The following is a 27,283-nucleotide window of genomic DNA, read 5'->3' as shown; positions in this document are numbered from 1 at the left end:
TTCCGTGAGGAAGGCGACGTCAGGAGCTGTGGTGTCTAGGAGGTTCCAGAGTTCGATGGCGTGCCTGTGGACGGAGCGGGTGTTGAGCAGGATGCACTTGAGGTGGTTGCTGCTGGTGTTCGGCTTGGCGGGTGCTGGTGTGGGGCAGGTCCGGATGCAGGTGAACTTGCAGGCGTGGCAGCTGAAGGGTCCGTGAGTGCGCCTCGGGGTGGCTCGGTAGCATCCAGGGGTCCCGCCGGTGTTGAGTGCGATGAGTTCGGTGGCGTTGTAGGACAGTCGGGGCGTCTTTTGTCGGTGGGGGCCAGGGGTCCTGGCGCTGGGCGCGGTCCGGTCTCGGACGGGCACAGACGGGCTTACCTTTGGCGCGCCTTCGGCGCACAATCGGCGCACCCGCTGCGCGTGACCGCTGCGCGTTCGCACGGTCGCCATATATGGCGAAGTGCGGGGGAGGGTGGGGCAGCTGGGAGGCGGGAGCGGGGAGGGTACAGAAAGAAAAAAGGGGGCGTGGTCAGCGGCGGTGGCGGGAAGCGGGTAGGAAGGAGACGGGGGCAAACAGGCAGGAATACAAACAGTTTAAACAAGTCTACAGCAATACACTAGAAATACAATAAAAATACGATGAGTGCTGAGGGGCACACGGAGAGATAGCGAGCACAGCGCTACGCCGCGGGGGACCACGCCGCTCGGTGGAAGGGGGCGTGGTCACACGGCGCCGGCCGGGGCAGCGAGGCAGGCAGGCGGGGAGGCACACGCAGCAGCTGGTGGCCGTGCGGCGCGGGGGTGTCCTAAACTAGGTCACACTCGCCTGCGTCGCACGGTCGCCATATATGGCCAAGTGCGAGGGAGGGCGGGGCAGCTGGGGAGCGGGGAGGGTACAGAAAGAAAAAAGGGGGCGTGGTCAGCGGCGGTGGCGGGAAGCGGGTAGGGAGGAGACGGGGGCAAACAGGCAGGAATACAAACAGTTTAAACAAGTCTACAGCAATACACTAGAAATACAATAAAAATACAGAGAGTGCTGAGGGGCACACGGAGAGATAGCGAGCACAGCGCTACGCCGTGGGGGACCACGCCGCTCGGTGGAAGGGGGCGTGGTCACACGGCGCTGGCCGGGGCAGCGAGGCAGGCAGGCGGGGAGGCACACGCAGCAGCTGGTGGCCGTGCGGCGCAGGGGGTGTCCTAAACTAGGTCACCCCCCGCGCCTTCACTGGCTTCCAGACATTAAGCGCTGTGCGTTTAAGATGTACAAAAGGGGGTGTGTTTAAGATGGGCTGCACCATTTTTAAAGCACTACATTGCAACGGTCCGGCTTTCCTCTCGGCTCGTCTTCATCATTACATTCCCTCTCAAGATCTTAGATCCTCCCACTTGCACTTGTTGGAAATTCTATCATCCAAACTGAAGAAGTAGGGTGGACTAAGGTTCTCAGTCCTTGCTCCACAATTTTGGAATTCTCTCCCGGTTGAGATAAGGTCTCTGACCTTTTTAGCCCACTACAGGAAACGGCTAAAGACCTGGTTGTTCATCCAAGCATACACTGACTAAGCGATCTCTCTGTCACTGCCTTGATCCTCACTTGAGCGCCATGAAACCGTTGGTGTACATGCGCTCAATAAATGCTTTTAACATAACATCTATGGGTATGAGACTTTTTTTGCATTTGGTAAAGTAAAGTTTTTACCCCTAAAACTTCACTGGTAGTCAGTGGCACGTGTGTTGGACCTGCTTCATCCTCATGCGGCACCTTCGCTGTGCTCTTTGTGTTGAATGGGAATTTGACCTGCCTGTTTTCTCACTTCCCCATAATGTCAGGCTATCTCTGCAATAGATCCAAAAATCATGCTGCTCGCTGTCTACCAGTTCTTAAAGGCTGCCACTAGCGTGTCAACACCGCACAAGAGCCAACCGAGCAATCACCTTTATGATCAATCTGCATGTGATCCACTGCTTCGCTCCTCTGCTTCCTGTCGGCTGTTGCTTCTGCTGCCCAATAGTATGATACTCAGCAGAACACCAACCGCTGGGCCCTATGAATGTCCAACCATGCGCGCCTTGCCCCCCTGGCCATTTGCACTCACTAGAGAGCTCAAACAGGCCGCCAGTCATCATCAGCAGGGCAGGGAGACACACAACTGCTCCATCTCTCCCAGAGGTCACAGAGCCAGGATTATCCCCACACTAGACTACACACAGGACTCCAAATTTACCAGGCCACCATAGCTCTTGTGCCACTCTGGGCTCAGCCGCCTGTGCACAAGAGCAGAACCACCTGTCATATTTGTGCCTTGTGTAGCGCCCAATGGAACATAAACTAAGCCAATTCAAACCTACACCAGACAAGGTTGAAAGTCAAAAATATGAAGATTTATTAACATTTTTAGAATCATTAGAAAAGGCAAAAATAGTTCAAATCAAAATGTAAATAAATGCAAATTAATGGAAATTAAGATAGGGCTCAATCTCTATTCTAGTTAAACAGACGTAACCAAATGCGGTCTAGCACAAGGCAGAATAATGCATTAGCACAGGACAGACGTGTAGTCTGCTGAGTTTAAAGTTAAGCAAAAAAGTCTTTGCAATCTCTAAGCATCGAGTCAAATAACAGAATAATGTGGAGTCTGTTCTCCAAGTAAAGAGACAATGTTTCTGGTAAGCATTCCAAAAACAACTTTTTATATACTTTTTCAAACAGAAATAACACAGTCAGGTTGGTGTAAAACAAATGATACATTATAAAATCCAATAATCAAGCGATAAACACATCCCAAGTGAAACAAAAAACAAAAGCATATTAGACATTACATACACAACCTCCACTAGCCACTGGAAGTAGCCATTTAAAGATACAGCTGAGCTATGCTCCTTCCTCCAGGAAAATTAGAAACACAAAGAAGAATACATTTCAAGAAACAGGGAAAAGAAGATTGTAAAACTGCTTGAATTAAGGGTATTTTATGAAATGATGAAGGATACATTTTAACTCAAGTGGCGCAGACAGAGAAACGAGAAGCCATGTTCAGTTTAAAAGGGGCAACATGCAACAAATGGAAGTGGATTTGCGACTTACTCATGTCAACTTATAAAGCTTTGTTATGTTAAATACAGGCCAATTATATAATTTACGACCTACTAAACACACATTATCCATTCATTCTAAATTCACACTAACAGTAGCTATCTGCTGTGTGTTTCTTGTTGTTGCTCACTTGCATACCGGCTGTGCTACTTTTGAGAGTGGATAAGATATCACCGCCACTTATTTAGATAAAACATGGGAGTTGTATTGTCTGTCAGGATCTGTACTCTCTTCCCTTGAATTTGACTCTGGAAAACTTCAGGGCTAGAAAGAAGGTGCTTAACTATAAGTAATCTATGCGCTTGATTGCCTCCTCGCTTGACCACAGAACTCTTATTTTGCATCTTCCATGTGATGGATGTGTTGTTATGTTGGGTTGGGGGAGAGGAGTGGAGTGCAGAATGTACATCCCTTTACCATCTTAATTCCTTTCTGACTTGTAAAAATCACTAGATCCTCCCATTTCCCTGAGAATTGTGACTACTGTTTGTGTAGCCTTTCTTGAGTGGGTCTCGTGTAGTCTTGTGTTTAAAATTGATACAAGAAGCCATCATGCCCAAAGGTTTCAGTATGCCCTCACTGTCAGAGATGAAGATGTCTGTAAAGATAATCTTTCTCCAATATTTCTTGGACACTCCTATAATGTAGGGCATGCTTTTGCTTACAAAGGGGCCTATTTACAAGCCACCTACACCGCTGGAGCGTCACTTTTTCTGATGCACCAGCAACGCAACCTGCTGCCCCATATTTACAAGGACACATAAGGCCACCCTGAATGGCTTTTTGTGTCCTGGTAAATATGGCACTTTTACATGCATCATTTTGGGTGAAAGGTGCGTGCCATGAGTGTTCCCACGCGACATCCATGGCTTCTGCCACATTTTCAGATTTATGAGAAATTGTGAACCTGGAAATGCATCAGAATGCTACGCCTCCTCAGGGGAGGCGTAGGGAGGCGCAACGAGGAGAAATGTTTTAATTTCTCCTAATTTTTTCTTCTTTCTATGCGTGCTCCATTCTGCAGCACACATAGAACGAGAAATTCACCTCTTGTGATTGTTTATGTGCAGGAAGTTGTTTTTCAACTTCTATGTGTGCTGCATTAAGCACCCCACATATAACTTAGCTATTTCAGATGGTTTATGTGAAGGAAGGGGCACCTTCCTGCACATGAACAATCCTTAACCTCTACACAGGAAACCTTGCCCTATGTGCAAGGGTGCCAGCATCTGTGAATAGCAGCAAATTGTGCACCAGCGCAGGGGAGAGCAAAGGGATCCGTCATATCGTAGATATAATGCATCCCTGTGCTTTGGAATTAACACAGCGCGGCACAGCTAAATTGCTAGCGGTACCGCGCTGCCTTAGTTCCTTGTAAATGAGGCCCAAAATGCCCAGGTCTGCTCCCAGAAAGATCGTTCTCGTTTCTGGGATGGGTACTTTTTTCCAATTTAATGTGAGTCCTAGTTGATTGAGAAGTGTCACTCCCTTCTGCATGTCTGTCTTGAAAAAATAAAAATAGCTTGCCTTTTCCAGTCAGTTATCCAGGCACTGATACACATGGATAGATTGCCTTCTGGGGTGAAGTCCTATGATAGTGAAAGTTTTTTAAAACAGTTTTAGCACCACTTTTATGCCAAAAGGTCACACTTAGAACTGATACTTATGAAAGCTGAAGAGGATAATGATGTGTCACTCTCTGACCTGTTTCACAGGAAATAAAAATTGGCTCAGAAGAAGTAGGGAATCTCCCCCTCCCACGTGGCATCAGAGAGGCAGAGGGACTTTCAAGAGAAACTGTAGCAGGTCTCACATGTTTTCTCTGAAGCCAGTATCAAGAGTTTGTTTGTCGGTTCGGTTCAAAAACTTTATTCGATTCGGAAAAGAATCATAAAAGTCAAACATTTTACAAAACATGATTTAGAGATGTTTTAAAAAAGACAGTCTTAAAATTAAGCATTGAACTGGTAAAAGGACATTAATTGATATATTCACAAGTAGAAAAAACATTGGAAGGACGTACTGAAAGTAGGGCCCATACCATTTACTTTCAATCAGCAGATGTTAACTCATAAATTATCCATACTAGGATGTACATCAGGAGGAGCAAAGGAAAAAAGTCACAATACAACAATATACATGAGCAAAGACAAAGGTTCTTAAGGCCAAGTTAACCATACCGTTTTCTAATCAGGAGAGACACTCGTATGAAGTTTAACATCGCACAACATACTCCAGAGGATGACAAAGATAACAAATAGTCATAACCTTCATTGTAGTTACATGGTTGCTTCCCCTTCAGAATAGGCTTAATAAACCTGATTCTCGGATCCTTATATAAGGGACAAAAGAGAACAACATGCATAGTACTTTGACTAGCTTTGTTATTACAAGGACAAGGGAGCAGCCTCTCACACCAACCCCCTTGTTTAGGGAACGCAAAAAGAAAGTGCAAGATGTTTAGCCTAAACCTTGTCAGATAAAATCGCCATTGCACATGAGTTGTGAAGGTTAAATAAAACTGATGCTGTAAATTAACCATAGGACCAGATGGCCTAGCCAGGGAATGTACATGTGAGGATTTCCAATAACTTGATTTAATGACGGTTTTAATGTCTCCCTGTATTTTTTCAGGGTTATCAAAAATGTCACCCAAACCTATTTTATGGAGCATTTCGTTGACATATGATAACCAAGGAATCTGTTTCCCATTTTCCAGTTTTAAACAATCCTGGAGAATGTCTCTAGAGAGCTGGAGGTCCTCTGATAACCATATTTTGCCCAATAATAGTAAGGGTGAAAGACGAATGGTATCACTCACATAGCTCAAACCTATTTCATCATGAGCAAATTTGTTTGATGAACCTGATGGAATTGCCAATACACGCTTTATGAATTTATTCTTCATGACTTGTTTGTCTTTATTTCCTTGACACTGGGACTGCATGCCCGCTTTAAGATACATTGTATTGACCATAAAGCAATGTGTGGTGCATTACTTAACTTCATACCTAAATAAACATGTAAAGAGAGCAGCATCAAATGTCCGGTAGCCCAGAAATATGCCCAGGACCTGCTTAGTGGTTCTGGTTCTTTACGATGTCAAAGATCTGGGTTTAACTGTATTATAGAATGCAGAACAGATACATAAATCCGAGAAACTGCTAAATAAGCTAGAGAATGACTACTGTCTGAGTTCCTTTGATTTGCCTTTGGACTACTGGGAGATTGCCCCAACAATGCCACAGAGTTCCCCACTCCATAACTAATTGCAACTTTGCATTTCAAGTGATGACTGCTGGATTAATGAAGTCGCTTGTCACCATTCAAATGCTAATGAATTAGGTCCTGGTACACTTTAAAGACATGCTTTAGGATGCTTAAACAGCCAACTTGATCTTGCAGCCATCTGTGTGTAAGAACGTCTGAGTTGAAATATTTATTTTCCTTTACTTTACTAATTCAAATAAAAAGCTAGCAGCATCCCAAACCCATGACATTATCTCTGTGTAAAGGAAGGCGTTTGACATTCTTATTCCATGACCCACCTCTTTTAGCATACCCCACTCGTCTCTCTCTTCTGATAATATGGATTTTCATCTCCCTCCATGATCAGCCCAGACTTGCTGCGTAGTACTCTTTTAAATACTGCTTCAATGCTATCTTTACATTGCAGGATTGGATAGTAACTATATTTTACATTCGTTGGACAAATCACAAAAGGACAATCTATGATTAGCTGCCTTTCAATGAAATGCTATAAAATGAGTTGCATGCCTTTCTTATCAGTCTCCCTTGCTCCATACCATTATAGTTGCTCATCACCAGTGTCTCACTCAGGAGCCAAATATATATGCCTAGAGTACTCTCGTTACTACTTGGACATCAAACTCAATCTCAGAAGGGACCTACACCTATTCAGCTACCTTCTTAAGGAGAAAGAACTTCCTTATTATCCTACAGAATAGCAATATATTAGAGATTAGGGCAGAGCAGCACTATTTTTGCTGCAACAACCAACATCTGTTTCTTGTGGTCTTACTCCTTTCCTATTGCTCCAGTAACAACGCTAAACAGCAAATTCACTGAAACTCCGGAGAAGACTTCCCATTCGCTGTACGAGCCACACGGAAATACTTTCGCTCTCTGCCCTTCAAAACATGTCTAAATATGTTGATACATTTTGAATTATGTTCGGTTAATTTAGCCTAGGAGATATACACAGAATCTCTGTGCCACTTAATTTGTTTCATTATGCTAAGGGTAAAATATGGAGATTAACCATCACACATCTAACTAGTGACAACACTGTAGGAAGACACAAGTTTTGACTCATGCAAAGACTTTCATTAAGTCTCCAAATACTAATGGGAAGAGATTTCCTAATATGTTTGCCAGTTCTGAAAATGCTCAGCCACCTCTATTTCACAAATGTACCATTTGCAGTGCAGCAGTGACAGTGTAATGTGTCTTTTTGAGAGGTGTTTGGCCTGCTAAGTTGATACTCTCTGTGGTTTATGCATATACCATTGACTCTCTTTGCCACAGGGGAAACATCCTTTACAACGCAACAAAAACAACGCACTACCATGACAACGAAACTTTTACAACGCAGGATCCATTACACTGCATTCCATTACAACGCATGCCATTACAACACAGCTGCTATTACAACGCATGCCATTACAACGTAAGTATGAGTAAGTATTTAATTTAATTTTAACCCCTACACCATCCAACACTTACCCTACAATTACGCCCCCCCTGGAATTAGAATAGTAATTTTAACCCCTACACTATCGTACACTTACCCTACTATTACGCCCCCCTGGAATTAGAATAGTAATTTTAACCCCTACACTATCGTACACTTACCCTACTATTACGCCCCCCTGGAGTTAGAATAGTAATTTTAACCCCTACACTATCCAACACTTACACTACTATTACATTCCCATTAATAAAAAAAAAGATACTTACCCATACTTACGTTGTAAAGGCATGCGTTGTAATAGCAGCTACGTTGTAATGGCATGCGTTGTAATGGATCCTGCGTTATAAAAGTTTCGTTGTAATGGTATGGGTTGTGAAAGTATGCATTGTAACATCATACATCCACCATGGGCAGTCAGGGTAGCATAATGCAATGTTGTGGAGTTATCCATGTTTTCTTCTGCCTGCCTCATGCCAAACTGAATGGCTTACCTGAGCATTGCTGTTAGGACTCTGAAGACTCAAAAATAGTAATCATAATGCAGGCAAGACTAACAATGACAGTACTACAGTAACAACACACTTGTTAAGTTAACAATGTTTGTTAGTTTGTCCATGCATTTAGGATAGGCGACATTAATTCACCTGAATTGGCCAATGTTGCCTTTCCTGAATGTGTGGACAAACTTTGACAAACATTGTTCACTTGACAAGGGTGTCGTTACTGAAGTGCTGTCGTTAAGTCAAATTTAGTTCACCTGAAGTCAAGCAAAATAAAAATGGCAGAATTCTGCGAAATAACTGGTGCAAAGTGAAAAAACCACAGGTATTTTATCAGTAGCTTTTAGTAGAGTTATATTTTTCAAACTTTCTTGTATGAAGAAGTAGTAATTACAAGTTGGTTTATAAAGCTCCGGTGCAAGGTTTCATGTCTGAAGGATGGGTGTAGAAGAAATTCAACCATGAAGGCTCTGCAAAAGAACAACAAAAACACCGCTTTAGGAACTGGTTGTCGTTCGTACCTATATACAGTACTGGCACATTATTATCTTCCATTACTCTTGATGGGACATATACAGTTTTCAATACAATACAATGGTGGTATATAGACCTTGTAAGCAAATGTAAATGTTTTTAGTAAATCAGATTATCCTTTTTAACATTCAATATTCACAACCAATCAATGTCAAACAAGCATGGATGAGGCCAGCAAGCCTGGCTTTTTTAGGTGTGTGTCCTCTTTAAAGGTTGTATGTTGTGTTTAGCTGTAGTAACAGAAAACACCCATACAGAAATATACATTTAGACAGAACTCAGGTGCATGTGCACGTACACTTACCCGATTCATGCAGTCACATAAAGAGGCAGATACTTATCCACACAGGCACATGCACAGCATGCACGTGAATACACATAAACATAATGTCTCACATTGAACACACTGTACTATTAAAAACATTTTTTGTAACTCACAATGCACTGGATTAAATATGTTACCAGTGGTAAGCAAGCCTCCTACAAAATACCCAGATTTTTTTAAACAGATGTCATAGCTGTTATTACATGTCCCATTACTGAGTAGACTATATAAAGTTGATTTCCAGAAAATGGTTTAATTATAGCAGTGTCTCTTTGCTGTTTCTCGTGGGGCTTTTGATGATATGGTTGCCATGGATTTAGCCGTTTGTGGCGCTTCCGTAGAGCAAACATTTCTCTGATGCTGCTGTACAGGTGCACAAAATGTCGTCAATAAAGTACTGTATTATGTATGCTACTTTGTAAAGTGCTGTAAATAAAGGATGAGGTTGTTGGATGCCTGAGGTATGAAGCCTTTATTTACAGTGCCTCGAAGAGTGTTTTTAAGCAAAAGAGCCTAGGCAGTGCTGTGAACAGAGTGCTGCCTTAACTGTTACAGAGAAGCAGACACACTGGTATTTACTGTGAATAAAAAATGCAGTGATTCGTTAAAATGAATATCCTGAGATGTTGTTACATTTGGGATCTCAAAGCGAGAAGGCAAGAATTACAATGAATCGTTTGATAGGTCGAACGAAAAAATGTAAGATGAAAGCATCACCTTACGGAGGCTAAGTGTAGTCAATAACATATTTCATTTGTTTCCAAACGTCTATAAATGTAGCATTGTTGATGGTAACGATCTACCAAGGGGAAACGTCCACCTTATACTAATCACTTTGTCCACATACTATTTATGGCAATCAGCATTTTACGAAGTATAACCATACAAAGTTTCTGCAACATTTCATAAAGTACAAAAGTACAGTGATTTATTCGAAACATTTCCATATCTCCCTATTTACTGCATGATTTTTTTTTTCATATAGGAGGGAAGAGTTTAGAAAGGATTATTTGTGAGTTCATAGTAGTAAAATAAGTTTAGGATGAGTCAGAGACTCTATTAGTTGTATGAATAGGATAAAGGATGGATAGAAGAGGGAAGAGTTTGGAAAGAGTTGTTTGGGAGTTTGTGGTAGTAAAAGAAGTTTTGATTGAGTCAAAGAGTGGCGGTAGGGAATATTTTGAAAGAGGAATAGCATGAGTTGCAGAGGGGTGATTTATGAGGTTTGGGGTGATTAGTTATTTTCTTCTTTAATCTGCAGGGGACGGAAAATATTGAAATGCATGGATACATGACCACACATAAGAGATATACATACATACAGTTTTAACATGATACGCATATGGGAAAAATCAGGAGATATAAAATTGTACTACATAAGGTCCCATGTGTACATGCAAGGATAAATATTTACAAACTCCGGCTTTCCAATTTTTCTGTAAACTAAGTTTCAATGTATTTGCTACTGGCAAAGGAGAGCAGCGGATGGGACTGTGAGCATTGTGCTCACATACAAACAAATATGTCAGTTGCAGAGGTAAAAGAAAGGGAAGAGGCCGCATTAAAGAAATTTGATGACACCACTGCCAGCACTAACATTTCAAGTGGAAAAATTAAAGAGCCAGTAATCGCAAATGACCTGGATTCTAAGTTAAGACAATTGGAAAAGTTAAAGCGAACGGAACTTTCCAACTGGTGGGAATCAAAATCTCTTCAACGCTACTTGGAAGTCAACAGAACTCCCTGTGGTTTAAGAACATGAGTGGCACGTATGAGGACCCAAATCCGGAAATGCACCGAGAATGTAATGTATATAATGTAACATGCACTTGTATAGCGCAGCTGTCACCACAAAGGGAATCCTGGCGCTTGAAAATTATCAACCAGCAGGGACAGAGCAGAATTTTCCAAGATCACTTATCAGGGGAATCCTGTTATCTCTGCACTTTGTACTCATTTTAAATAAGCTCTTTTTAAAAACGAATTCTGCTATCTTTGCACTTCTTACCTGCCACACAGTCACCCGCATTTCACGCTCCCTTGATGTGCTGGTGTACTCGTCTGTCAGAGCGAGTCACCGGGGAAACGCCATCTTGGGTAGCGTTTTAGTTGTTAATCTGCACTCTCCCTATATAACGGAGGTGATGCAAGCGTGCAGCGCGCGCGTGCAGCGGGTGCGCCGATGGCGCAAGGCAAGCCCATCTGCGCCCGTCCGTGCCTCGGACGCGCTTAGCACAGGAAACGCTGCCCTAGCTTATCCCCGTTTGGTCTATTCCAGAGAAGAGCTTGTTCGGCTCGATATCCGGAGAATTGGGACCCCGAGCAATGCACATGGCACTGGGCCGGGTAAGAATTCTTTTAAGAAAGCACCGCTTGGAGGTCTTAACTGTGGACTGATTAATGTTAGATCGCTGAATAAACATCATGTAGAGATCTCCACCTTACTTAACGACTATGATTTCCATGTCATGTTTCTTACTGAAACTTGTACACGAATAGACAGTGAGGTGGAGTTAGGTTTAGCCTGTCCCCCAGGCTACAAAATTCATCATAAGCCTAGACAGGATGGAAGAGGCGGAGGAGTGGTTTATATTCATAAAGATATATGGAATATTACCCCCCTTAGCACAGAGGACGTTCCTGGAATTCAGTCACTGGGGTTCTCACTCATAGGCACCAAGGGCGGCCTGTATACTGGCCTATTGTGCTATAGACCACCAGGGAGTGCCGCCCGTGTCTACCAAGAACTAATTGATATTATATATAACTTATCAAACTCTCACTCTAAGTTAGTGGTTCTTGCAAATTTTAACCTATTGGAGAATGGTAGCTTAGATACTGCTGTTAAGGAACTCTGCCAGGCTTGTCATAATGTAAATCTACAACAGCTGGTATTACAACCCACTCATCAGAGGGCCCATGTGCTTAACCTTATCTTCGCTGATGAAAACAATCTAGTTGTAAAGGAAATACTTCCTCAATGCTGGACAGACCATTTTTAAAAATCTTTTTCACTTTAAAAGTTGATAATCCTTCACAATATGATGGTGGCAGGTCATCTACTCACACCAGGAGGGCTTGGTCAAAATAACTACATTAACGGACCTCCCCCAGCTGGTGGATGACAGTTATATCTTGCACGATTTGGTGGAAGTGAATTAACTGAAATTATGCCATCAGATCACTAGCTCACTGGATCAGTTAGCACCTTTAAGGAAAGTTAAAAGCCGTAAAAAACCCTCCGCTCCGTGGAACAACGAAGAACTTAGGTCACTGAAGACTAGTTGTAAACAAGCAGAAAGGAAACAGAGGAGGAACTACCTGGAATCAGACAAAGCAGTTTTGAAAAATTTGCTCTATACCTACAAGGAGTCCATAGGGAAGGCCAAGGCCAAATATTTTGAGGAGACTATCTTACAGTCCACTAATAAGACTCAAACCCTCTTTGGCCTAGTGAAAGGTCTGGCTAATCCAGATTGTTCTAAGCCTAACATTCCAGCATCACAGGAATTATGTGATGATGTGGCACTTTTCTTTGAGGAGAAAATCAGTAAAATTTTAAATGGTCTCAAACCGTCGGGAAATGATGCTTGGCACCAGGAAACTGGAGATACAGGCTAATAAATTGGGATATAAATGAGAGAGAACATGCTATAGTCCTGGACCACTTCCAGGTTCCCACATTAGAGGAATTTAATGCAATTGCTGCTGGTATTTCCTCAGGTTCTCCACTGGACCCACTCCCCCATACATTTGGGAATTTTTTTTGGCAGTGAACTTTTTCCGTACCTTTATCATATTTGCTGCCAATCCTTAAGCAGTGTTGTAGTTCCGGACTGTTGGAAAAAAGCAGTTGTTTCTCCACTGTTGAAAAAGGCGTCTTTGGATACTCAATGCCCCGCTAACTACAGACCAATTTCCTTGCTGCCCTATCCAAGTAAGATCCTGGAGAGGGTAGTGACAAAATCTCTCTCAAGATACATCGAGGAAAATGAACTGCTGGACAAGGCCCAATTTGGGTTTCACCCTGAACATGGAACCGAAACTGTCTTTGTTGCAGCTTTGGATGACATAAGAATGCAGGCTGACAGTGGCCAAGCAGCCTATCTGGTGCTGCTTGACATGTCAGCCGCGTTCGATACAGTCAACCACCGGATCCTGATTGAGAGGCTGGAGAAATTGGGTGTTGTGGGGGGGGTGAGGGGGGGCGAGAGATTGGCTGCATTCCTATCTTACCAACAGACAGCACGCAGTGACGCTATCGCAGTTTACCTCTCAGTTTAGGGATGTTAAACAAGGAGTACCCCAGGGCTCGGCTATAAGCCCAATCTTGCAATCTTGTTTAACGTCTATCTTTACCCGCTCATTGGCCTAATAAAATCTTTCGGCATTGATGTCATCAATTATGCAGATGACACACAGCTTATCTCTGCGGTGGATGCCGATAATGCAGTCTCTTCAGAAAGATTTTATAACTGCCTGCATAGAACTGCAGCGTGGCTGAAGGAAAACTCTCTACAATTTAATGGGGAAAAAACTGAAGTAATGCGCTGTAGGTCAGGCAAAATTCAACGCCCTCTTCCAGCAGACTTTTGGCCAGATCTGTCCAATAACCCCAGTGTACCTGCCAACACAGTACGTAACTTGGGAGTGATGCTGGACAGTAATCTACAACTAGACTCGCAGGTAAATAAAACAGTAAGCACCTGTTGCTACCTGCTCAGAACCCTCCGGCAGATTCTCCCGTTTCTACCCACTTCCGCTAGACCTTTAGTGATACGGAGTATTGTTCTGAGCAGAATAGATTATTGTAATGCACTCCTTTTGGGTGCTCCAGGCTCCTTGCTAAAGAAATTACAAAGAATACAGACTATGGCGGCTAAATTGGTATTGACCTGGCCACGTGGAGCCTCGGCCTCTTTGGCCTTAAAAGATCTCCACTGGCTGCCTGTTGTACAGAGAGTACACTTTAAGGCACTCTGTATTGTTCACAGGGCTGCACACAAAACTGGGCCTAAAATCCTACAAAGGAAATTTGCATTGTATGCCCATGCCAGATCATTGCACTCCTCCTCTGCGAACCTGGTCTATGTCCCCCGGGGCAAAAAAGGCTTGATTGGGTGGAAGATCTTTTGGCTTCACAGCAGCCAAGCTGTGGAATGCACTACCCCTGGAGCTTAGGCAACTGAATGCCCTGTCTCGGTTCAGGAAGGAACTGAAAACTAGATTAATGGAACAATAACAACAGTGAGCCTTCAAGAAGAATGGTGGCGATTCTTGTGAAGTGTGCGGACATCGATAGACGTAAAAGTCTTGAGGAAATTGATAAAATATATGGCACTTTGGCTAAGGAAACCGATCAAGACAAGACCAGCAAGTTCTTTGATGACATGAATGATCGGATTAAAATTCTGGAAACCACGATAAAAGCATGAAAGGCCCACAAGTTTGCAAGGGACAAATGCGATTATGATAACATACAGATTTACACATTTGCAAAGAAATTTGACTTGTTGCATCAGCAGAAATTAGCAGTCAAGAAAACCAATGTGGGAACCCACTCAAAGCAAAGTAGCATTGTGAGCTCTGAAGCTGACACCAGGGCAGATGAGAATCCCAGTGGACAAACAAAAGGGCCAGTTCCGTCTGTAATTGTAGAGATGGGTTTTTTATGAGAAGAGAGACGCTTGAACCTGAAACCTCGACAACCGGAGCAAAACCCAAAGCCTCTAAAAGGAAGAGGCAGAGGCGCAAGAGGAGGCAGGGGGCAAAGCGCAGAAATGCCATCAGAGAAGAAGAATTAGACCAAAAAGTGAGTGATGAGGGTAATACCAACGATAACACCACCGTTATAAATCTCACCAATATTGTTATCTCAGAAAAAGAAACAAAAATCCTCTTTTTGGGACTATCATATTGCATTGAGTCAAAAATGAAGTATGTGCAAACAAGAATTGATCTCTTTAAATTTATGAGTATGCTTAAATTAAAAAAGCATTTTATGACACAACAAATAAAGCCACAAATCTCCAACCGTAGCACAGCAGCACAAGAGGATGGTCTCCAGGTGCAAGATATGAGGCTGATATTAGACCCAAGAGATCTAGAAAATGAAAGTGAGCAGAGAAGAACACTGTCCAGTGATGAAGGAACTATGACTGGTTACAAAAAGGGGATAGGCCCAATAGACCGGAACCAAGTAGGGCCTTCTTATGGAGTTTGAAAGGAAAAAAACTTTCCCTGATGAGAGCCCATTGAGAATCTGTGAGGCTCGAAACGCGTCGGCAATCGCTATTAATTTAGCTGAATGCGATAAAGGATAAAAAAAAGGAATATAATTGATTCTTTGTAATATAAGGCAGAAATATGTTATAAAATGCTTAATGATATTTAAATTGAGCTAAATACGTGATTATTTGTTGTACATTGGTTTGTTTAGATGTAGTTTTAGTGGTATAAAGTCCTGTAAAAGTACTGTATATGTTTTGATCAAATGTTGGTTGTGTATATTGTCGAAAGTAAAAGTATAAATTGTGATATATTTAAATGTATGTAATATATGTATGATATTTATGTGTTCTGTGTGAAGGTTAAAGTCCTTCCAAAAAAACTGAAAGTTTGTTAAAAATAGGGTGAATAAATAACCCAATCACCAAAAGAAGATAGTGTGGTTGCTCTAAAAGTATTGTATAACTGAAAAGAAACTATGACAGCAGAACGAAGTGTGGATCTATATGGTACTGAAACTACCAATTTCAGACTGTCCTCTCGATATATGCCAATGACCAGCCGGGACTCTATTGATGTGAATAATGATCTAGAGACTAATGAACTCAAATGTCTATATGAGAGTACTAATAAACAATGTTGCAGCAATTCAATACAGCAAAAAGATTATTATGCATTAGTGAACAAATTGTCCAGTGATGGTAACTGCATAGTGAGAAACTCTGACAAAGGGGGCAATGTAGTCTTATGGTCGAGAGAGAACTCCCTAATAGAGGCATACCTACAATTGAACAACACTACATGCTATAAACGTACAACGAAAGAGATTATGATTGAGTCACATGTGCAATACAACATTGAGTGGCAGGGGTGGCAAATGCAAGGTTTTATCAGTCAGGAGGAATGTCTATATTTGAAAGTAGATGCACCAGTGATTCCAGTTATGTACCTAATACCAAAGGTTCATAAGTATTTAGAAAATCCTCTGAGGCGCCCCATAATATCAGCCAAAGGTAGTGCTTTTGAGCACACCTCCAAATATGTTGACTCATTTTTGAGTACCTTTGTCAAAGCGTTACCGTCCTATATACAGGACACAGGGGACTTCCTAAAAATAATCAATGATTTCCCTTGGGAAGACAATTTGTTATTGATGACAATTGATGTATCCACACGGTATACAAGCATTGCTCACACTGATAGTCTTAATGCAGTCAGTCAGGCATTTTTTGGTGCTAGGCCGTTGACATTGTGACACCATACATCATTTTACTTAGAATGGTGGAAATTTGTCTTAACAGCAATTTTTTCCTATTAAATAATGAATTGTTTCATCAGAGATGCAGTACAGCGATGGGCACCTGCTTCGTCCCCAGCTATGTGAACTTGCATATGGGCTGGTGGGAGGAGCAGGTGATCCAATCGCAATACCAAGAAGTAGGGGACAATAATGTTGTGCAATGGTATAGGTATATTGATTACCTTTTTATTATTTTGAGAGGCTTGAAAGTAGAGGCAGAATGTTTTCTAAAACAGATAGAGAACAATACTTTAAATCTGCACTTTACTAATACGCTCAGTGCACACATTGTCAATTTCTTGGACCTAACGGTGTATGTAGCCAACAATCGATTAGAAACTAAGTTGTATAGGAAACCCACTGCGGGCAACACACTTTTGCGTGCAACCAGTTTCCATCCCAAACGTTTAGTAAGACATATTCCCTACGGTGAAGGCTTAAGAGTGAAAAGGAATTGCAGTAAAAGGGGCTATCCAGATGAATGGGTTACTACTGCACTCGCAAAGTAGAGAAACATCGAAAGTAGCAAGCACTGTTTAAGGAAAACAAGTGGGAGAAAAATAACTCGAAACAGAAACAACTGACCCATTTCAGACTGTTAACTACATATAGCACACTACAAGCCACCATAAGGGTGATCATAAACAAATACTGGTAACTGATATGCAATGATCCTGTGTTGGGCAAATCAGCACCCCGTATTCCCGCAATAACATTTAGAAGGGCACCTTCCATGAGGCAAAGTCTAGTTAGTAACACACTTAATGAAGTTAAGGCACCGAGTGGCACAGCTTGGTTACTGAGGCAACGGGGCTTCCTGAAATGTTCAAAGTGTAAAGTGTGCCAGTATGGCAAGAACACAGAGACATACACAACGGAACTCAATCCCAGACCTAAAAAAATCAGAGGCAGATACACCTCCAAGACTGATCATGCAGTTTATGTTTTGCAATGTCATTGCAAATTAAAATATGTGGGTAACAAAACATTAGAGTTGCATAAGCGTATCCTACAGCATATTTGTGCTATATCGAATGGGGATAAAACTACCCAGTAGCACATCACTTTAAGGAACAGCATAACCAAGACGCAAAAGGGCTCACATATTTTGTGATTGATTCTGTGCCAAAAGAATAAGGGGTGGTAATCGGGAGAAAACCTTGATGATGATTGTTAATAGCACTCGTACTGTAGCACTTGTAGTAATACACACTATTTTCTCTCCCTATAGAATTGAGCTTGCGAGAGCGAACAAAGACCTTGTGGCAGGATCAGTCAGTAAATTTTCATGTCATTCTCACGAGAGTCTCGTAGGATTGTACTAGGCCACTACAGCAAGCTTCACTAGCAGACGTTTATAAATGACACACAAATGCCTGCCTCGGCCTGTATATTTGTCCGAGTCGTGCAAGAGTATCTCAACCTTGAGGGACTGGCCTCTGCACTGAGACATCTCTCTCTCTCAAATGACAGATGTGCGTTGCAGGGTGTGGGGAGGAAATGGTCTCTCCTTTCAGACCTCTTCCTCAGATGATGGGTGTGCCGGGTCGGGTATGTGGACAGAGACTTGCCTCTCCGCTGAAACCTTTCTCTCAGATGATGGGTGTGCATGGTAGGGTGTATGGATGGGCTGGCTTTCCTTTAAGATCCCTCTCTCAAGTGATGGGTGTCAGAACTCGAAGCTAGTTATTATGTTGGCTTCCCGGTTCTTGCACGGGAACAGAGATGCTTGGTCCCAAATCCCTCTTGGCAATGCTAGGAAGTCTTTTAACAGAATCTCCAAATCATTACCTTGGGGGACGGGGGAATTGGATAAAATAACAAACAAAGAAGAGACTGGTCTATAATTGGCTCCTTCTGTCGGCAACTTGCAGACATGTTCTGTTTGTTCTATGGAACCTGTAAATTAATACACCATTAAGAAACTAACCAACTCTACTCTCTTCTTGATCTACTCTTCAGCTATATATATATATTTCTCACCCACCCTGGCTATGCTGGACTTTTGCTTCTCTTCTGCTTCTTAGTTGGTGTTCTATCTTCCTCTTCAGGTTAGTTGTTACTAATTTAAATAAATGACATATTAGTACTCCAGTTCTCATTTACCTACACTATCTCTAGTGGTTAAATTTAAGTAAGTGCACTTACTTCTCTCACTAGAAGAGTTGTCTCTAAATGTGGGTTCTGTTATCTCTCTGTACTTTCTTGAGCTGTCTTTTATCTGCGACCACTTCTTTTGACTCTGTTCTTATATCTCTACAGGTTGCGAATGTAGTCGCCGAATTCGACAGTCTTTGGTGAGTATTTATATGTATATACATTGATTTTAACTAACTGAACATTCAGTAGCGAATTCCCAATGGCTGCTGATAATTTCACTTAATGTCTTTTGACTTTCAGCCTTGGTACATCCACGATAAACTCTTGCTCAGGTAAGTTCTAAATACAGTCACAACTAAATTACTTGAGTTTTCACTTAGCTCAATTTTTGTAGTACTGCTCCTCAGAACGAGCGCTGACTTCGGTGAAAGCTTCTCACAATGGGTGTGCGTAGTAGGTTGCAGAGAGGGACTGGCATGTCTGCACAGATCTAACTCTCAAATGACATGTGTTTGTAGTAGAGTGCGGGAGGGACTGGCCTCTCTTTTCAGACCTCTCTCTCCGATGATGGGTGTGCATAGTAGAGTGTGGGGAGGGACTAGACTCTCCTTTCAGAATTCTATCTCAGATGATGGGTGTGGCTAATAGGGTGTGTGGATTAGCCTTAATTCTACTCACAACGCGTCCCAAGCCAATGAGCAAAAATAACATAATTTGATAAACACCATCTCCAGTAAGACTCTTCCTCCAGTAACACGTATGCATTGCAGAATGTAATTAAATATCACCTAGCACTTCCTACTTTTCACGTTCCCGCAAGACTCTTGCAAGATCGTACATTTAAAAAAAAATAAGAATTAACTATTTACTTATGACAGTACTTATCTGTTACATGTTTCTTCTAAAAAAAAGGACCAAATTATGACTCCCTACTAATAGAGTGTTTTGAAAACTCATCTACTCCTTTTTACTATTCATGATCCCACAAGATCATAAAAATTAGTTAAAAACAATATACATTTATTTTCTTCCCAGTAGTTAACCCTTAGAGATCTCTGCTCTCAAACTAAGGGGGCAGCATGCCTTTCTGCTGCCCCTATATATAGATGTTTGACTTAATTTCCACAATACCTTTGATTTTTCAAAGTAAACACTAATGACGGGCATTTTATTGGTAACATTTCAACCACTAGCCAATTAGATAGCTCGATCTCGTGGGACTCGTTGGATCCTCTTGCTCCGTCTTGAGTGTAAAGGCCCACAGGAAAAATGGGCCTATCGACCAATCACAAGGCTCCATTTTTGATTTTGTGCTTTTGCATGAGACTAGTGGGACTCTTGCAAGCCCAACTGACAAAATATATAATTAGTTTTCACTCTTACAAAAAGCACAATCTGTGGACCAAGATCTACCTTCCTGCTGAATTTCGTTGTAATTCCGTTCAGCAGTTTTTGCTATAACCCTGCCTAATGACATATATTGAAAATGCATGGAGTTTTACATTTTGGAACCCCCTTTTGTCTCGGCCCTCGCTTGACGTATCACCCTGAAATGTTCCAAGAAGGAGCTGCGGTAGATTAACTTGTTTTTTTGGGCAAGTTTTGTGAAGATTCATCAAACAAGGCAAAGGTTATTACTAGCAAACCAAAAAATGTTCAGTCTATGGAAAAACAGACCTACCTATAACTACCTAGTGGCGGGGAAATATTGGAAAAGGGTTGGTGACGGTGGTTTTCTTTTGGTTTAAAGAGGAATCCAACCTAACTCCTTTGGTTGTGTAATTCTTTGACAATTTGTCAGTAAATTCTTACGAAGAAGGATGGTTTCCTTCATGGCATTTAGATTAACATAATTTGGCGATCATTTTACTAAATTCTTCATTTGCACATTTTGCATTCTGAATTCTGTTTGAATAGTATCTTTTTAAAACCTTTTTTAATACATGAGTTGCATATTCCGTTGTGTTTGTGTAGTCAAAGTTTTTCTTGAGTGTTGTTTGTTTTGAGTCAGTGCAATGCAGCTCTTTAATTTGTTGTTTTGCCTTTTTTAGCTCTGCATCCACCCAAGGTGTAGGTTTTCTTTTGGCCTGTTTTGTTGTTTTCAGTGGAATTAGGATATCAAAAGATTGCAGGAGTTACTCATGGAGTTTTTTTAACTCAATATATTGTGTCCAGATCTGTGTTGGATGTTAGTAGTGTTTCTATGTCTTTAATATTAAGTTTTTTCCAAGGTCGATATGTGCTTGCTGGTAAGGTGTCCTTAGGTGTGGAGAGTTGTGGTGCATTGTGTTGGAAAGCTACCAGATGGTAGTCTGACCACATGACTGGCGTAAGTAATCCTTTGGAAAGTGACTAGTTCTGCATTGGATAAAAATGACATCTAGGATGTATCCAGTGCTGCATGCAGATTTGGGATGATCGGATTTAAATTCAGTGTGTCTAGGTTAGTGATGATAGTTTGGGATGGGTCATATTAGATTTACCAAACTTATGTGTAGGTCACCTAGGATGCATAGTGTCAGAAGGTTAGAAATTGTGTGATGTGAATGCTGCACCTCTAGGGGGTGGTCTGTAAAGACTAGAAGTTCTACAAGAAAGTTGGTGTAGGATTGCATCTGGTGATGAGGGCCTTACAACCTTGTATGAATACAGCCCCAGCATTGGTGAGATTAATGTTTCCTCAAATATAACAGCTAGCCTGCTTCCTCTTTTTCCTATGCGATTATGTGTGAGAGTTTGATAGCCTGGAGGAACAGCTTTGTGCAATACTGTTGCCAAGTCATCCTCCAATAATGTTTAGATTATGAAGAGCAAGTCAGGTTGTGTGTCTGTGAGTAGGTCGTAAATGTGATGCTTGTTTTTAGAACAGGATCATGCATTCATTAGTCTGCAGTTTAGGGATTGAGTTTTAGTCGTTTTGTGAGTTTATTTCCTGGAAGAGTAAGTAGTATCATTTGGGCTTGTAGTAGGTGAACTATTGGTGATGTTGTTAACTGTATTAGAATAAAAATAGTGTTTGTATATATCGTTATTATCATCTAACAGGCTTAGAAGGAATTTTGTTGAGTCTGTTTGTGTGTGGGTAGTGGGGACAGTGGTTGAGAGTGAGACGGTGGTCTGTGCAGTTGTTTTTGTGGTGTAGTCTTGTTGTGTAATAGATAAGGAGATTCACAGTTTTGAACAGGGGTGTGTTGTTTGTCATTTATGTATGTTGAATTTGGAAGGTGTGTGTGAGGGGTGGTGGTGGTGGAGCATATGGGTTATGTTTTAAGGCTCTGAATTGTGCAATGGATGAAAGGCACGTGGAAGAGTATTGTGTATTTGAGGAGTTTGTGTTTGGTGATATAACTAATGAGTGTGTGGAGATGAATAGGGGTTATGAGTGTTTGTAGTTGTTTTGGTAGCATGAAAAGGTAGTATTTTGGGTGACGTAGAGTGTAAGCAGTGATTGTTTATGCATTTTTGGTGAAAGAAGGAGGGGACTTGTAGGAGGATGATATGAGTAATGGGTTGGTGAGGCTGGAGTGGGGTCTGTTAGAAGTCGTTAGAGAGTATAGCTGGCTTTTGTTTATATGAAAAGAGAGGGTGTTTTGATGGGATTATGGATATGTGTAATGTGGGTTTGTGTTGTGTTAGTATTACATGTCTCTGATAGTGGTATAGGGCATTGCGGAAACTTGTGTCAAAGAGACAGAATTTCTGTTGCATTTTTAAGAGAGTTTAATTGTCCACACGTCTTTGTAAATAATAGAACAATACATCCAACCTGTGATAATGATGGCTAAATAAAACAAATGAACACATAAGAGCAACTAGTGAATAACACTAAATGTTATTACCGGCTAAGGGATCCAAACAACTATCACTTTTTAAAGAATGAAAGTAAAAAAGCATTACTTAGAATGTCGTTGTCAAAGTAAATCTAACTAAGAACACATTCTCTCAATTACTCACAATACGTCAAGTTGCATCTGCAGTATAAAAAATTGACTATTTAATACCCCATACTTAAAAATGTACAAATGGCACAATGTAATCATCCATGACATGGCCTATCCATGATGCCCATGCAAGCAATGGCAAATCATAAAAACACCTAGATCCCAATGGCTGAAGACAGCCTAAAGCCACTCTCTCTTTGATTGAATCTTCTTATTGTACCTTTGCCAGACTTATAAGAAAATAAAGAACAAACGGATCCAGTGGCAATATCTGGGTCCAATAATCTTGTGATTGTAGAGTTTAGTGCTTCAGGGTACATATGTTGAAACCTACGGGACTTTTCTGTATGCGAGACATGGACTTTTAAAATGCTGCAAATTATGCACTAAATTCAGAAAGCTACATTGCATATGCAGAGAGCCTTTTGCATAATTGCTAAAGTTACAGATTTGAGTGTGAGGCGCCACGTTTTCATCAAAACTACCACCTACAAGTTCCTCAGAGTTATCCTACTGCTTTTGGAGGAGCTGTGCATCTAACTAGTTAAGAGGGAAATTCAAGTCGCTGGGCAGGAAGAGAATTAGCAACAAGTGTCTGAAGGCAATGAAATGTTCAAAGTGAGCTCCTCGAAGGCAGCAATTGGAGTTATTGCCATCAGCAGCTGCTACTTAATGGCAGGGAGGGGGCGGGTCATGGGGGAAGGGAATGAATAAAAAAAAATCCCTTACCCGTCTCTCAGCCACCACCTCTCAGTCCTCTTCGCCCACTTCCAGGACTCTCCATGTTCTCCACCCAGGCTGTGCAACACAATCTGGTGGAGAACATGCTAAGTGCGCTTGACTGTTTGTCCAGCCCAAAACGGCTGGCCAAATGGTCATGAACACTTACAGAGTGCCAACACTAGTCCCTTGCTCCTCTGACCCAGCCCCGCCCCGCCCATAACCATCTGAGCAAGGGCGGAAAAATAAAATGATAATCACAATGGCTTCTTATAATGTTATTTTTCCTTTTTCACTTGCTAAAGAGCAGTGGGGCGATGCTCATCGACCTTAGAGGAGGAGCTGCCCCTGTTTACTGACTTTCATCATTGCTGTGCACAGTTCTGTTTATTGATGAGTTAACAAGGGTACAAATGGTCACAGCATATAAATGTCGCTGATTTATGTTTCAACTTTGCATTTAATGAAAATTAATTAGAAGTCACATTGTGCTTTCTTCGGATCTGGTTCATCTGGTCCATTATTAAACAAGCAGTTGTATGATGTCACCCATAAGCTAACAGTTTTGAACCTGAAAATCATAACTCTTTTTAGTTACTGTTGTTAAATACTTTATTCATGTGTATAAATTATGCAATGTACCCATACATGAAACACTGTACTTAGATGCATATTGAGAGGTATTCCCACAGTGTCACTCATGTCAAGGGATATGCAACTGCATGATAGGTATGCATGTGTAGGTATTCGCTGCCTTTTTTACAGTTTTTAGGTCGAGCAGACCTACCCTCAATGCGTGAGCATTGAAGGTGTCTGCTTCAGACCTATTTTGGCCCGTATTTAGGAATGTGGACAGCTACCAGACGCGCGCTTTGACGAGGTCAGATTTCACCTCGGGAGCAAGCGTCTGGTAGCTGCACATGCGCGAAGCAAATCCCTTGCTCACACACAGACACATGCAGCCCCCACCCCTCTGCATGCACGCACACACACACACACAGGCGCGCGCATGCACACGCAGGCATACGGCACACATACAGGCACACATACAGGCACACTATCCCCCGCCTCACATTCTCTCTCAATAACACAATCAGTCACACATGCGCACACACATACCCTCGCGCACACACGCGCGCACACACTTAAACAAGAAAGCAGTGACTCTGGAAGACCAAGAAGAGGGGGATTAAAAAGCAAAATAGGAATAGAGACTGAGGGAGTGCAGTGTTGTGAACTGAATTACACCTACATATTTCACGACTGACCCGAGTGTTAGTTAATTTTACACAATACAGTAGGTGAACAGAAAGAGAGACAAATCTAAGTTGGATTTACATTCTTTGGTGGATGGCCCTGTCCCCAGGACCTATCAGGAAGCTGCACCTTGGTATGAATGGATGGGTGAGAGTGTCACAATGGAGACGAGGACTGCTCCTGGAAGCACGCTATGCTGCCTGCAGCTCTCTTCAAGTAAGAAAAAGCATTTGCAATGCAATAGGTCTTGTTGTAATAGGATCCATTCCCATTTTACCTCACGACATCAGACGTTTCCTTGTACGCGGGGTATTGAGACTTCAGTGGTGCGTCTTTGCGTACATGCTCAGAAAGGTAGGGTATTTCATTAATTTGGTATTATGGGTACCAGCGTTTGATCATTTATGTCTGTTTGAACAATCATACTTCATTTCCCCTTCTGTTCAGATAGCAACATTCAGTTCACATCTTCAACATTAGATCTTGGTGTTCAGCACGTAAGCTACCAGTTAACATGCATTTGTGTCTCACTTGGTTGGTCTGGAATACAGTGGTGCAGGAGTTCATATTATTGAGTGTTCACCTTGAGATGCAATCTGAGCGTTCTTTTGTTGTTGGCTCACTTTTGGTGGTGTTGAGTGTTGTCTCTTTGGATTATTTCCGAGGTACGCTTCTTTATTCACTGCTCGGGTTTTCATTCTCTGGTTGCCATGTTTATGTGCATTAATGGTGCAGGATTCACTATTTTAACGCCTATATTTTGTATATATTCAAGTGCTTGTAGTTATTATAACCAGTCCTTAATTTTTAGGTCTCGTCTAAGGCATTGTGTTAGCAATGCTTTGGCCGAGATAATAAGTAGGGGCTCTCAGAAATGCTCCCACTGAATGCAACACACACTCCACACAATACCACTCAGTGCCACATAATTACACTCTACTGAATACAACATACACTCCAGACAATACCACTCAGTTCCACATAATTATATGCTACATACTTACACTGCGCTCAACACAACATACACTCCAAATACCACCCAGTGCCACATAATTACACGCCACATAATTACACTTCACTCAATGCGACATACACTCCAAATACCACTCAGTGCCACATAATTACACACCACATAATTACACTGCACTCAATGCAACATACACTCCAAATACCATTCGGTGCCACATAATTATATGCTACATAATTACACTACACTCAATGCAACATACACTCCAAACAATACCACTCAATGCCACATAATTACACGCCACACAATTACACTCATAACATACACTCCTCATAATAACACTCAGTGACACATAATTATATGATACAAAATGTCAGCGCGCTCAATGCAACATACACTCCAAATACCACTCAGTGCCACATAATTACACGCCACATATTTACACTGCACTCCATGCAACATTCCAAATACCACTCAGTGCCACATAATTACATGCCACACAATTACTCTACTGAATTCAACATACACTCTACACAATACCATTCAGTGCCACACAATTATATGCTACATAATAACAGTGTGCTCAACGCAACATACACTCCAAACACCACTCAGTGCCACATAGTTACACGCCACATAATTACACTCTATTGCATCACCACAGCACCACCACAGCAACACTCGGGCACCACAACATCACTATACGCTACCACAGCATCACTGAATGCCACCGCATCACTCGTCACCACCACAACATTATTCAGCACCACCACAGCTTCAATCTGTGCAACCATTCAACAACAACTGGTTCAAATATGTTCTCTCAATGTTTCGAGCTTTATTACAAATGTCACAAAAAAATGTTAATATTTCACTTCTGTTCTTGGATTTTCGTCACAATAAAATACACTTAACATAATCTTCACAAAAGTTATTTACAAATGTTTAAGCTATTGCCATTATAAATTACAATATCTTTTATTTAAGTATTAATTATTAAAAAAAATTAAAAGCAATTGTTATTTGTAATATCAATACATCTAAGACACGTAATACAACACATATTGCATTACAAATGCTATAGGTGTCACATTTGCGAAAGTTAAAAGTACTGTCTTTGTAAATGACAAAGCTATTATTTTCGCTATTTTCAAAACTAACACATAAATAAAAATTTGTCATTTACAATACCAACAGCTCAAACTTTCCTAATGCGAGACCTATTGCATTGCAAATGCTTGTTAGTTTTTGCTTCTAGTGTGCTGCTGCCCTCCTGAGGACATTGTTTTTTCAACCAAGTAGGCAAGGATGCTATTTCTTGGGGTCTTGTATAGGATGCAGATGGTCTTGAAGATGATCAGGGTTTAAGAATGGGACTAGTACATTTCTTTTACGGCTAAATGAAGTGGTAAAATGCCTTTAATCTTTTGATGAAATATGAAACATCATGTAGGATGCCTTTCAGTGGATCAGTGTGTTGTTAGGAAAACAGTGGAGCACAGTAATATCCAAGGAGATATGGGGAAGAGTAACTTTGACATTTGACATGGAGTCGGTTTCTGGAAGGGGAGCTAGTACATGCTGTCTTGGGACCTTAAAGTTTTATGTATACAGGACATCCAAC

The 27,283-nt window shown here is 41.6% G+C and overlaps 1 protein-coding gene across 1 annotated transcript in view; it reads right to left on the bottom strand.

Annotated features, from left to right (window-relative positions):
• Nucleotides 1-8,554: 8,554 nt before the first annotated feature.
• APOH (apolipoprotein H) overlaps nucleotides 8,555-27,283 on the bottom strand; it is a 410,334-nt gene continuing 391,605 nt past the window's right edge. Inside the window, exon 8 of the mRNA XM_086930939.1 lies at nucleotides 8,555-8,757. Coding sequence (XP_086787065.1) covers nucleotides 8,690-8,757 — 68 coding nt within the window. The 3' untranslated portion in view covers nucleotides 8,555-8,689. The remainder of the gene's footprint in view (nucleotides 8,758-27,283) is intronic.

This window comes from Lissotriton vulgaris, chromosome 7 (genome assembly GCF_964263255.1).
Source record: "Lissotriton vulgaris chromosome 7, aLisVul1.2, whole genome shotgun sequence".
Classification (NCBI taxonomy): domain Eukaryota; kingdom Metazoa; phylum Chordata; class Amphibia; order Caudata; family Salamandridae; genus Lissotriton; species Lissotriton vulgaris.
This window is presented reverse-complemented; position numbering and strand designations above follow the sequence as displayed.